This window comes from Procambarus clarkii, chromosome 74, assembly GCF_040958095.1.
Source record: "Procambarus clarkii isolate CNS0578487 chromosome 74, FALCON_Pclarkii_2.0, whole genome shotgun sequence".
NCBI classification, from domain to species: Eukaryota; Metazoa; Arthropoda; class Malacostraca; order Decapoda; family Cambaridae; genus Procambarus; species Procambarus clarkii.
This window is the reverse complement of record NC_091223.1, coordinates 14,372,891-14,386,694: the sequence shown is the minus strand read 5'-3', so window position 1 is coordinate 14,386,694 and position 13,804 is coordinate 14,372,891. Positions and strand designations below refer to the sequence as shown.

The following is a 13,804-nucleotide window of genomic DNA, read 5'->3' as shown; positions in this document are numbered from 1 at the left end:
ATCGCTTGGCCTCTGTATTTTCTCATAGTACATTACTTTCTTGTTAGTTTATTGTGCTTCTTTTTGTAATGTTTAAATTGTAAATAAAATACCTCTCAGTTTGAAATATCGGAGAAAATAAATCTTTGATATTCAGATAATAATATGTTATTGGTAATATAAAACTGACACACATTATCCTCTACATATTATTGACTTTTATGTAATTTACATTGCTTGCCTTCATATTCTCCAATGAATCATGTATCAAATGTAGTGTACTTTTATATAACTACAAATTATTACTATTAAGCTCAAAATGGCACCTAATCTGATTCTTTTTTTAGGTAAAATACATTATTATTATTAATATTCCAGATTGTTGTTTATAATAATACATTTTTAGAAATGAAACATTATTTTTTAACCTAAGTAATCCTAATTATTTTGGTGGCTCCTTGTTCATCAAGGGAAGCCATTGCCAAAAAAAAAAAAAGGAAATGTTTTAGGAAATCTGGATTTGTAACATCTGGATCAGGGTCCAGAATGACAAGACTTGGATTTTGAAGGTTCCGTTGTCTAAACCTTTGTTACGTAATAATATTAAAACTTTATTTTGTTGTGTTTATTTCTCTAATGAATTTCATCTGTATTCTGGGTAAAATCAATACAATACAGTATAGTGTTTATAAATGGCTCGATCAAATTCATTTAAATTTGAGCCGGATAATTTTTATCTTCCTTACCTACAAGAGCACACTTCTCTGGCATTTCTTGTTTTGGAAATGATGCAAGTATAAAACTGAACTTGGTAGCCAGCATTACTCTTAATCTGTGATTAGTTTTCTATGTAAATTTAGTATTTTTGTCTAGATTAAGATAGCTTTTCCTTCCACTTGGTTTAGCCAAACTTGCTGACAGATGTTTTTTCTATGTGCAAATATCAAAAGGAATCGGCAAGAATATCCTAGAGCCGGCATAACACTTGCATAACATATTCCAGCTAGGAATAACACTGCACCAACACAGAGGGTAAAACCATATATGCAAACTGTTATGAACAATTTATTGTACAGATTATAAAAACCTGCTCAATTAGCAACATTTGGCAGTTAATTATTACGGGCTATTCATGCCCGTGCCACCTTTTGGGTGACTTAATCTTTATCAATCAGTTAGAGAAATTTGTTACTAAATGTTTGTTTTTTGAAGATCCCATTGTACAGTATTTGCTTGAGATTGCATATAAATTTTGTTTTGTTTATTGTCCAGATGGAAGTTCAAGAAGTTGAAAAGCACCAAGGTGTTGATGGTGAAGTAAGTGTACCAGTGATGGCACTCATCTGTGACATGCTGAGTGCACCTTGCTTGGCTCCACACAACTGTGATGGAGAACAAGAGTGTACCACATGTGAACTCACCACAGCATTTTTCCAGCTGGAAATGGATGTAGTAGCTTACCTGTGTCCACGAGTTGCCATTCAGAATAATAGAGTAAGTGTTGATTTACTTTGTAATTTGCATCTTAATACAGAAGTCGCAACTTTCTCCAACTCATTATGTTAGAGAAAAATAGGACTGAAATACTGAACAGTATATCACATAATTATAGGCCATACCCATCATCTTTAATACAAATTATTATTGGAAGCTATGAATGTAGTGTAATATGTAAAAAAACTCACTGATCAAGAAAATTTTTGTTATTGATATTATTGTCTTTACACTTGTGTGGCAATAATTGTATACTGTATATACAAATTTTTTATGACTGCATAACACATATTGTATATATACTTTTTTAAAGTACCGCACTGAGATTTAAAAATCCCGTGGCTACACGGGGTTAACATCAGCGTCCTCAAGGCTCCAGTAAACAGACGCCATTTAAAAAAATAATCATGGGTACATTCTTGGTTGTAAGGGCCTCGGTACTGAATGAGCAACCAAGGCTTGCACAAGCAGCATGACCTAACAGTACTGTTGTTCAGCTTCTGACCACAACATCACTTAAAACCCCAAATATGTGCAATCACTCTGAATTATGCTAGAACAAACCGCTCAAGAGTGATATTTCTGATAGGCAGTGTATTTGCCTGTCATCCCAACAATTCACTTAAGAACCCACTCCCAAAGAAAATTATAATAACTTAATAGCATTACCAGCCAGTAAAAGATTTGCCCGAAACGCTATGCCCGAAACGCTATGCCCGAAACGCTATACGTACTAGTGGCTTTAGGTATTGTATGTACTACCTCTATCTTTCAATCAAACAGAATGTTTGTACTGTAACTCTGCAACTATGTATGTACTGTTCCTAAATAAATTATTATTATTATTTTTTATTATTATATTATTATTATTATTATTATTATTGTGGGATTCAACAACCTTCACTTGTTTGTCTGGTGTTCTACCTTTCACTAACTAGCTCTGTGGAGGCCAATAATGAGTATTTTTAACTGATTATATTAACACTTCTGTCTTTGTACAGAGGTTTCATTCTAAAGTGTTCGCTGCATAGTGTAGTTCCAGGTCGTTTTTCTGTCTCGGACTTTAGTTATCTGCTTGAGCCTTGTTCCATGGTCACCTACCCTGATACTTATTGCTGAGCTCTGAGGTGACTCGAACCCACGACCGGGACACTTCCATCTACCGACACTAACCACTGGACCACCTTGACTTATTAAAAGTTATACAATCGGATTTCTTCTGAAATCACAGGACGTCTGGAGGCCTCTTCTGAAGCCAGGGCAAGTTTTACATTTTGCTTGGTTGTTACACATAAAACTTGGACTGGTTTCAGTAGAGGTCTCCAGACTTCCTGTGATTTCAGTAGAAACCTGGTTGTGCGAATTTTGCCAAGTCAGGGTTGTCCAGTGGTTAGTATCGGTGGCTGGGAGTTTCCTGGTCACAAGTTCAAGTCACCTCAGAGCTCCGGTTGATTTTCTCCTTCAATTACAAAGCACAACAATGTTTTTGTCTATCATGCTGAAGCATTAAAAATAAATAAAATTCTTGTAACTTTTTAGAGCATAATATTTGTAATAGAAAACATTTAAAATTTAGTAAAAGTGCACTATGTATGCTTGATATGCATGGGTGATCATTTACAGAACTGTATATATTTGGAATTATTTTGCGTCTCAGGTAGCTGATATTATACCTCCTGAAATGGAATCATCACAAGTCAACAAAAGTCCTGAGTTATCAACTATAGATGCTCAAATTGGAAGCTCAACCCATTCCCCTAAACCTTGTCACCAATTGCCGACACCAAAAGACGGAGGACTGTTGTCAGCAATGGCAAACATGCCTCAGGTATGATTAAGGGTTGTGTTATGCATGCATCGCTCTATAGTGTTACAACTTCTCAGTCAAATGGTCATTCAAATTTCACTCGGTCAAATGAGGGCATTCATGGCTCTCTGTTGCAGGAGAATATATATATTCTTGGAGAATAGGAGATTTATGATCTCCTATCTCCTATAGGAAATTGGAGAATATATAGCAGAATTGTATATTCCATTGCAGCAAAACATTTCCAATACTGTACTGTAGTTCAGTGTGATTTTTTTTTGTTAAAGTTTAGAATATTTATTTGTGCACATTTTAATAACAAAATAGTGAAATAAATGTTTAATATTGAATAAAACTTGAATATATATTATGTTTATGTTTAGGCTATGTTATATTTATGCCAAGTTATGGCAGAAGTTGATTTCTGTACAAGTTGATATCGGCACAAGTTGATATCGGCACAAGGTGTATTATCTGTTCAAAATTTCAGATTGTCACAGCTACTGTGGAAACAGTTGGAGAATTAGATATTGCACCCAACATCCCTCAAGAACATGTGGTGAAAGCTGTAGCCCGGGCAGTTACGCTAACTGAGGAAGATGTTGGTATGGACTTCAGAGGAAGACTTTTGGGGTTTTATAATTGTATAGTTAGAATGTATACTTGAATTTAAACGAGATAAAATATCAATTACAAATGATGAACGGCACTTGTTCAGTAAGCTCTCTTGAGTTTTCTCACTTGGTTGCTGCCTAAGGTAAATGTCCCCTTGTGACTTGGACCAAAGTCATGAACATTATTTATACAATAGACATTATACAGAACAACATAAAAATAGTTGAATAGTGGGTAAAGTAAGTGTTTATTATATAAAGTCATTATAGTTATGCACAGCATTTTAGGCATTTGGGCATTTATTCAGGCAGATGGACAGTCTATGCAAAAGCACGTCAGGGATCTTTTCAAAGGATCCTGTAAGATCATTAAAGGTGCCATGGAGGCACTGGGGAAATGCTCACTCCTGCCCAGAATGTGCCAGAGGAACTCATAATACACTTTAAACCCTACCGAATCCTTACTTCAAGTGAATACCTTGTTTCGGCTAACTAGTTAGTTCTATTTTATGTTAATTGACTTTTTCATTCCATGAAATAAAATGGTGGCCTGCACAAATGGTAGCACTGACAAAGACTTGGAACCCAAATGTGCCAGACATTAATGCATGTCACCACTTGATACTGGTGAAGAATTACCATGATGAATCTTTTGGCAATCCGAGGAGCTAAGAAAGAATGGTTTCAGTTTTCCTATTTCTCAGAGAGGAAAAGAGTGAGTGGAAACCTGGGAAGAATGTAAGCACCATCCTTTATAGCATGGTATCATACCCTTGGCAGCAAAAGTTAGAGAAGCCTTGATGCCAAACAAATGCAGGAACTGGTACGAGTAGTATACACAGCTGAGTGAGCCAGTCTGTCGTTACTTGAGTGTCTGATTTACGATTTGAGGGTTATCAAGAAGACTTGTGAAGGCTTTTCAGTATGTATGACTTTGAGTCTTATGCATCTCATTTTAGCTGTGTAATCTCCAGTATTTCTTTGTACTTGTATGAACCTAGGGGCCTCGTAGCCTGGTGGATAGCGCGCAGGACTCGTAATTCTGTGGCGCGGGTTCGATTCCCGCACGAGGCAGAAACAAATGGGCAAAGTATCTTTCACCCTGAATGCCCCTGTTACCTAGCAGTAAATAGGTACCTGGGAGTTAGTCAGCTGTCACGGGCTGCTTCCTGGGGGTGGAGGCCTGGTCTAGGACCGGGCCGCGGGGACACTAAAAAAGCCCCGAAATCATCTCAAGATAGACCTCAAGATAACCTATGGTGCCTACATGAGGAAGCACTACAGCTCATCAGGCCTAACTGTAGGATTTACTTCTGCATATGGCTCTGAAATCTTACCTAAGTGTCAATCAAGTAAGGTAGCTCATAATGAGTTTTTTATTTTGTTTTGCTAAATTATCTTTAAACTAAATCACTGAATGACCTCTGATTCCAATGCTTAGTCTGTGGACATGAATTATTTTAATTCCATTTCCAATCTGTAAGCTAGAGTGCTTAATAGTTCCTGTTATATTTATATGACATTCTCCCTATTTTCCTCAAAATTATTTTGTTCTTTAATGTAAAATAATAAAAAATGATTATTATTTATTGTTTTCACAAATTTTGTTTAAATTATTAAGAAAAGATCTGTATAGTTCACAGACACTCGTTCAAAAGTCATGATCTGTGACAGTTATAAATGTGGTTATTTTGCAGCATATGCCACAGCCAATGTAGCTCTGCCTAGTGTGGTAGGGGAGGATGATGAGCCTATTGATACCACTCAACAAGGTGATGAAGATAAGGAGAGTTTCTGGCTTACTTCCCAGGGCAAGTTCAAGTTTAGAATTGAAGATCTTCCACCTCATTTGCAAGTGATTTACACCTTGTTAATTGTAAGTGCCTTTACATTATGTAATATTCCGTTTGTTTTACATTTTGTAATGTATCAGTTTCTTTACATTTAGTAATTTTCCTGTTTTTACAGTACCCCTCAATTCAACACACACACTGTACAGGACCATCTTCTATCTTGAGAGGTTACCTTGAGATGATTTCGGGGCTTTAGTGTCCCCGTGGCCCAGTCCTCGACCAGGCCTCCACCCCCACAGGAAGCAGCCCGTGAAAGCTGACTAACACCCAGGTACCTATTTTACTGCTAGGTAACAGGGGCATAGGGGGAAAGAAACGCTGCCCATTGTTTTTCGCCGGCGCCCGGGATCGAACCCTGGACCACAGGATCACAAGTCCAGCGTGCTGTCCGCTCCGGCCGACCAAACCCTAACCACTGCAGTCTGCAGTGAGGGATCCGTTGGAACCAAAGATGCCTCCTGGGTGCATTTCCCCTCACCCTGTGGGCTAATGTCACTTAGAAAAATTTTCATTTCAACCTATGATATAATAGACAACTACCAAATGAACACGTCTACACAGAAATTTAACCACGTCTAGTTTATTCCTCACAGTCCCATTTTCAAAAGGTAGCAGGGTCATACCCGAGTGAACGAAAACTAGGCCAACTCAAAATGAAAACAAACCATAGAATGTGGTTTTAAATATTCTCAATAGTTTTCTCAAGGCTCCAACTATTTACTAAATTGTTAAGTCCAACTACAAAAATCATAAAAAACATGACTGGAGCCATATTAACCCCTGCACTGCACACCTGTTTTTGTCAAATACTTCATAGTGCAATTGTCAAGGACATATTTTTGTTGTTTTTATAAATATTCAGGTAAAGTTAATGTCAAAATGTTTCCAAACTCAACTATTTTCATTTCAAAACATAAAGAGTGAAAAAAATACATATTAAAAAACATTAAAATATAGCCTAATTAAAAAAAAATAGCACAACTCTCAGGACGACTTTTGTTGGCTGGCGCAGTTAAGGGGTTAAGAATTATCTTTCACACCCTAATATTTCCCATGCTCTGTGAGCTGATTTCATTGAGCGAGATTATAATTTCAACTGGTCATATGTAGGACAAGAACATGAGAGCCCCTCTGTAAAGAGATTTAGTCACATCTAGCAAATTTCCTATGCCCAAGCCTCAAAATCTCATTTCCAAATAAAAAAAAACAATATTTTACTAAACAAAATCCTTTAGAACTGGGAATAAAAAAAGAAGCAGAGATGCTTCTTGATGATGCTTTTTTCCTGCCATGACTGATAATGTTTACCCGCTTATAATGCATTTCTTTTACATTGTGGCAGCGACTAGAAACATTTGAGGATGGTGACGTAGTGTACCACATCTGTGAGTGTTTGAAGTATCTTGTGCTGCATGGTGAGGCTATGGCTCATGCGGCGGTTGATCATCGTGGCTTTCTCATTTGGTGCCAAGAAAACAAAACTATTGTAATGTAAGTATAGTACATTTTACAGTAATTTATGACAGTATTTACAATTGGAGCTCTGCTCCAAAGGTTAGATTTGTTCTTTACCACATTTTATGCGAAAACACAACCGTGACACTTGTATTGAAAGCAAGATGCATTGGATGTCCAGTTTCTTTGTCTAACAAATTTTAAAATCCACCAAAAACAGGTAAAAAAATTGTGAAAATATACAAAAATTAAATAAATTCTGTAAGAGTTTGGTAATTTTAATACTGGTAGCCCAAATCTCCAAGTAATCCAAATAAATACACACAAATTTTGTTTAGCTTTTGAGTTTTTAACACGAATAGGAATTCAGGGTAAAAGATTATACTAAATGAGACACCTGAATAGATTCAAATTTGTTAATTTTTGGACATTCTTGGTAAAAAAAAGCCAGCTATCTCAAGTGGGTTTGGTCATGATCTGGATTACCAAACATAGACAGTACCATCAGTCATAATTTATATTTTCATATGCATATACAACTATTTTGAATTGGATATATATAAGTAATCATTAAAATAATGTGTAAGGAATGTGAATTGTAAGAGAAGTGGAGTGACTTCATTCTCAAAGACTTTCAGAATTTAATTCTATATCAAAAAATAGAGATAGAAATAAAGAGACAGAGAAAAAGATATATACTGTAAAGGGTCCTGTAATACAAGGGCCAAGTTCTCGACACATAATTAGGGATCCCAATTTTTAGAGAGCGAATTTATTTATGCACTTGGAAAAAAATCCCAGCATTGGAAGGTCTTTGTTTCTTGGCAATATTGACACATCATATTGCTTATTTACATCAAATTTGGATATACAATTTCTAAAACTGAATTATCTCATTAAAATGTGACACTAAGTATAATTACAGAAGATATATCTGCTGTAATTATTATATATTGCCTGCAGTTGTGTGAAATATGTGTCATTATTGTTCTGTATACAAACTACTACCTTTACATAGAATGTGGTCTCTGATTGAGGCGGAGTGGTCACATGTTGCTGAGGTCTGCGTGTCCCTCTTACTTCACTTTGTTACTCTCCCATGTGGTGCCGATATATTTTGGAAGCTCTGTGAAAATCACTTTAATCATCAAGATTGGAAAGTTCGCTTTCAAGCAGGTGAGTTCAGTGTTATTCAGTGATGATTTTGCTACTTTGGAATTAAGGAAATTATTTTGAAATTGTGTGGAAATATTCCTCACTTTACAGTATACACCCAGTAGGTCATCAGATCAAATCATGCCTAAGATAGGGGTCATTTTGACCCAACTTAAAGACTGTTTTAGGAAAGGTGCTTGTAACAATAATCATAAAAGGCATTGATATACATCTTAAAAAACAAAAATTAATAGAAGTTTCACAACATGGTTTCATAACATAGAATTTGCCATCTGCTTTTGTAATAATTAAAAAATAAGTATGAATGCTGAATAAGAAGTTATTTCATTATTTATGATTGCAGTGGAAAAGGTGGTAGTCATTGGTAGATTTCTGGGAATATCTGCTGTTCGCCAATGTCCAGGACTTCAGGCTGCTATTGCACATGCATTTTGCTTCCTGATCGCCTCACTAGATGACATAAATGTGGGAGTAGCTCAGCGGGCATCGCTCTACCTGACTACCTTACCTGATGCTGGGCTCAGGGCTCTCTGTTGGTGTCTGGAACAGCAGGTAATAGTCACCTACCATTGCACTTTAATTTGTATATACGTAGGGGAATATATGATAGTTTTAAATTAATTAGCATTATCCATATTCTAAATATTTAAGTCATTTAGCATATTGTTGGGGATAACTGCCTCCGGAAAAGTTTTTGACTATATTACCTTTCTGGGGGGCTTCTCTCGGTGGCTTCTTGGAGCTAGCCGCCTACTAGAAAGATGTGTTACATTGCATTCATCGGTAGATTTTTTCTCTAGGCTGGTGCTTTCTTCCCCAAATGAAAGTGGGAAAAAGGGTAATGATAATGTTTGAATGTATGTTTTTGTAGCTGGACACAAAATTTAGTCAGAGATGGAAGGAAGTTCTTGTTCCCTCTTTGGGTGGTAGGTAAGTTGAATGCACTGAAGGAATAGTTTGTTCCATCGAATTCCATTCACAACTTTAAAAAGAAATGTGATGCAAATGTTAATGTTGAGAAGGGTAATTCATGAGTCTGATATAAACAGCTAGGAAGTAGGGCGTCAAGAGCTAGATCTCACTCTCCATAGTCACTGATACGTAAGCACTAGGCTTTAAATTTTTGTTCTTCCACTTATATCTTTAAAGTTGTCAGCTGGACAATCTTAAAAATTAATACAAACATCAAAATAGCAGTTGTTTTGTGATGACTACCTATTTCTGCATAAAATTCCTAACACTGCAGGAATGAACGGCAGTTCAGTATTATATTCTTTGACGTGCTTGTACATCATATGGTCATTTACATTAAGGCTACAGTACAGTATAATACAGTATATAGGAAAGATAAATATTCAAGAATGCGTGTTCATTATTTATTATGACATGATTAACAAGTGAAAAGATCTGTGAGAACTTCTATTTTACTCACATTTGGGGGTATGTGCATTTATTAATAATAATTCTTATTTCAGTTTGATAGTGTAATTATGGATAGACCCATGATTATTCAAGCCCTGCATCAGCTGAGCTCACGACTGCCCGATCGTCGCATACTGACTTGGGAGTTCTTCTTCAACCGCTTCGATGCTCTTTACCTTGAGGCCCAGATTGCTCTTGAGAAGTATGGGGACATAGCTTTCCCAAGAGGTATGTATCTCTGTCTTATCCCTAAATATTCTTCTAAAAAATATGCTGATTGCTTGTTATTTCTATACAGTTATTTAATAATAAATGCTATTACTGTAAATGGGGACATGTTATATTATCTAATCCTGTACAGTGCTTTACGAGTCCTGTGACACAGTAGTATATGTCCTCGACTCAGGATTAAGGGATCCGTTTCCTTTCATCTGATGCAGCTGTTCATCTAAGAGTATACTGTATAGGTATCTGGGAGTAAGGCAGTTGTTGTGGGTTGCATCTTGGGGAAGATCAGTAGTTGGCCTAGAGGGGGATCTCAATTAAATAATAATTAATTCATTAAATAATAATTAAATATTTTATTTGCATAAGATGATACATGAAAAGTGGAGGATTCCTAGGCAAGATAAGTGCAATGCATAAAGCCACTAATATGCAAAGCATTTCGGGCATAATGTAAAATGCCTATACAGTACCGTGGCACCTCGATTAACGAGTTTAACCTGTTCCGGCACCGAGCTCGTCGTGTGGGAAAGCTCGTCTTGCGAAACAACAAAAAAAACTATCATAAAAGGTGTCCGAGAACCAGCGGAAATGCTCGTTAATCAAGGAAAAGCTTGTTAGTAGAGACAAATGTTCTGCGAGTGGCTTGTTCGTTACTCGAAATGCTCATAGATAGAGCCGCTCGTTAATCGAGGTGCCACTGTATATTGGAAAGGTATAAACAAACACTGATTCAATATTAATTCACTTTTCAGATTTAAAGAATTCCGACATGACAAGTGATGTGTTTGAGAGGAAGCTAAGTCGTGCAAAAGATGCCTTGACTCTTGTACAGAGTGCTAGTGTGCGGACTCTCTCCGGATCTCTTGGTACGAAGTGGCCGTACAAACGTACCATGTCAGCTCCTGCCAACATGTTTAACCGTACTGTCGAGAAGCAAGGTAATATTGTTTGTCTTTAAGTTTTCTGGGAATTTCATCTGTATTTGTTTCATGTTAGGAGGATATAGAATTGAATAGCCCTAGATAAATGTTTTTACTAATAGAACAAAATATTTGTGTGGCTAAGCATTCTTTAAGACTTCAGACTATTACAGTTTTTGTTCTAAATTGGTTATATGTTGCACTGAAGTTATTATTGGAATTACACTATTAAGAAGGAATAAAGAAATTTGGTTTTTAATTTTTTTTTATTAAAGTTGATAGCAGTAATGGATACTCAGAGTTTTGTCCACTATGTCACTCCCTTGGAAAAGTGTTCAGTTCCTCTCGGGACATACTGTAGCTACATTCTAGCCTGATAAGCGTAACCTTCACATTTTCGACACATTAGAGGGGTTCTTTACAAGCTGCTTTTGCCAGGTCTTTTATAGAGAGAGAGGCAGGCACTGAAGAATTCTCAGTTCACTCCAGAATGAAAATGAGATGGTTCATTCAACTTAACTAAAAGTACCTCCTCCAAGCAATACTTGGCTTCAAAGGTAGTTTGCCAAGCAACAGCCAGGGTTGTGTTGTTAACTTGTGCCTATGATAAGCATTGGGATATATGAACAAACATTTGATTGTCTACTTTTTGGGCTGGAAAGAATATTCTTCAGTATTCTAGTACCAATGTGAACTGGTGGGGATGGTTTGAAAAGGTTCTCATGGGGTCAGCGTAGTATGTCAACTTGCTGTGACAGTGGCAGATCCTTCCTGAGGGTGAGAAAGATCTTGTCCTCGGGAGCATCTAAGTGGCATATGTCAGAAATATATTTTTGTGCATGTATATAAATTTTTGTTTCCAATAAAAAAAAATATGGTATTTGTGTTCATTTATGCACAAATATATTCAATATTTTCCAATTAAAAATAACAAAATCTCCATTAACATTGAAAAAGGGCAGTACTGTAATTAGTAACCTTTCGGATGTACATAGCGGGACTGTGATTATTATGGAAATGGTCCATTTTAAATCTTTTCATTACATAGTGTACTACTCCTCAAATTATACATGTACAGTATGACTAAAATGTGCATTAAAAGCCATCAAAAGCATTAATTTAAAAAGTCTGTCAAATATATAGTCTGTACTGCACTGTATTTTCTTATCTGATACCACACAAACGTCTTCAGTAGGCCTATATATGCCAGGCCAAATGTGGCAAAAGTAAGTTTTCCATGCTTTTGCTATGCCTTCAAAGTATTGACAAATTTATTTTGTTTATCTGCTGTGGGTTTTCTACCTTACATCATTACTTAGTAAGAGCCATACGGAACAGATTTTGAATGATTATACTGTCATACCATATTAAATATTCAAAGGATATAGGTGCATGTTATGCTAGGTTCAAAAAGCCATTTTAGATTTTTACATCTTGGCACTACTCTACGGTCATAACTAAGTAGTGATTATTAATTTTGAGAACAAGAAATACTGTAATATAATTTAAATTTGGCTATATTGCAAATTGATATAAACTTACAGGGTGCATAGCCTAGAAGTATTTTGCAAGATGTGTGTATGGAATCTTATCATAAAATGTGGGGTATCTCGTCAACAGATCAAATATACTCCAAGTACACGTATGCAATAATTTGTGTGTAGTTGTTATAAGCTTGTGTGTATTTGTTAGTTATAATTAATGGTAACTTGATGTAGAAGTCTAGAGTGTATAGTGTGTGTGAAGTTATTTTGCAGTTGTGCTTACGGTAAATGTGTAGGTGTCACAAGTATGATAACATGTGGATTCACTTTCGTTCCATCACCTTGCATTCGAAACCTATTATTATGAACAGTGCCCCGACTCACCTTATCACTTGCAATATTGTGAGAAATGCAGAGGATCCCAGATTCACTTTGTGTGCATGCGTACATGTGTGTGTAGTTACCGGATGAGAGCTATGCTTGTGGTGTTCCATCTTCCCAGTACTCTTTGTCATATGGTGCTTTGAAACTACTGATGGTTTGTATGTGGTTTGTGTGTGTGTGTGTGTGTTTGTGTGTGTATATATATGTACTTAGCTACATATACTCAACTAGATGTGCTTGTAGGGTTGAGTGTCGTCTCCCTAGCCCTGCCTTTTGAACACCTTGTCAAGAAATACAAATGATTTTTACTGAGCTGACCTTGATAATTTCAATTTGTGACTGTTCCACTTTCCCATAACTCTTACACAGTGAAGCTTTTCCTTGTGCAGCACTCCAGCTCATCTACATTTCTAGCTCACACCCAAGTCTCCTGGTCCTACTGTTTCTCATTTTGAACATTGCTTCTCTGGCCACTGTCTGTTCCGCTTAATATCTTATACATTATCATATCACCTGTTTTTTTCTTTTCTCCAATGTTGAGAGATTGAGTTCTCTCAGCCTCTCAGAGATTTATTCACATTGAATTCTTTTTGCCAAGTGATGCTCCATACACTTATTTTGTCCAGGGCATCTTGAAGGATATGACAATTGTCTCAAGTTTCTTACCTTTCTCTAGTAGCTTAGCATTATCATTAAACATGTAGTGCTGTACTTCTTTTGGTAGATCGTTTGTATAGATGATGAACATTCCGGCGTAAGAACTGAACCCTGTGGTACTCCATTAGTAACACTTTTCCAATCTGTTACATTGCCTTTGATTTCTTCCTTTTATTTAGAAAAAAAGGAAGAAAATCTTGCTTTCATTTAGAAAATTTTTCATCCATGTCAGCAGTCTGTCTGTCACCTCTCCAACATGTTCTAGTTTCCAGAACAACCTCTTGTGCTGGACTCTGTCAAAAGCCTTTCTTATGTCCAGATAAACACAGTC

General features: G+C 36.4%; 1 protein-coding gene across 1 annotated transcript in view; it reads left to right on the top strand.

Annotated features, from left to right (window-relative positions):
- Positions 1-13,804, top strand: part of unc79 (UNC-79 domain-containing protein) — a 114,681-nt gene that overhangs the window by 41,811 nt on the left and 59,066 nt on the right. The window contains 9 exon segments of the mRNA XM_069313171.1: positions 1,252-1,473; positions 3,131-3,301; positions 3,771-3,885; positions 5,592-5,770; positions 7,090-7,238; positions 8,221-8,378; positions 8,722-8,930; positions 9,854-10,028; positions 10,781-10,966. Coding sequence (XP_069169272.1) covers positions 1,252-1,473; positions 3,131-3,301; positions 3,771-3,885; positions 5,592-5,770; positions 7,090-7,238; positions 8,221-8,378; positions 8,722-8,930; positions 9,854-10,028; positions 10,781-10,966 — 1,564 coding nt within the window.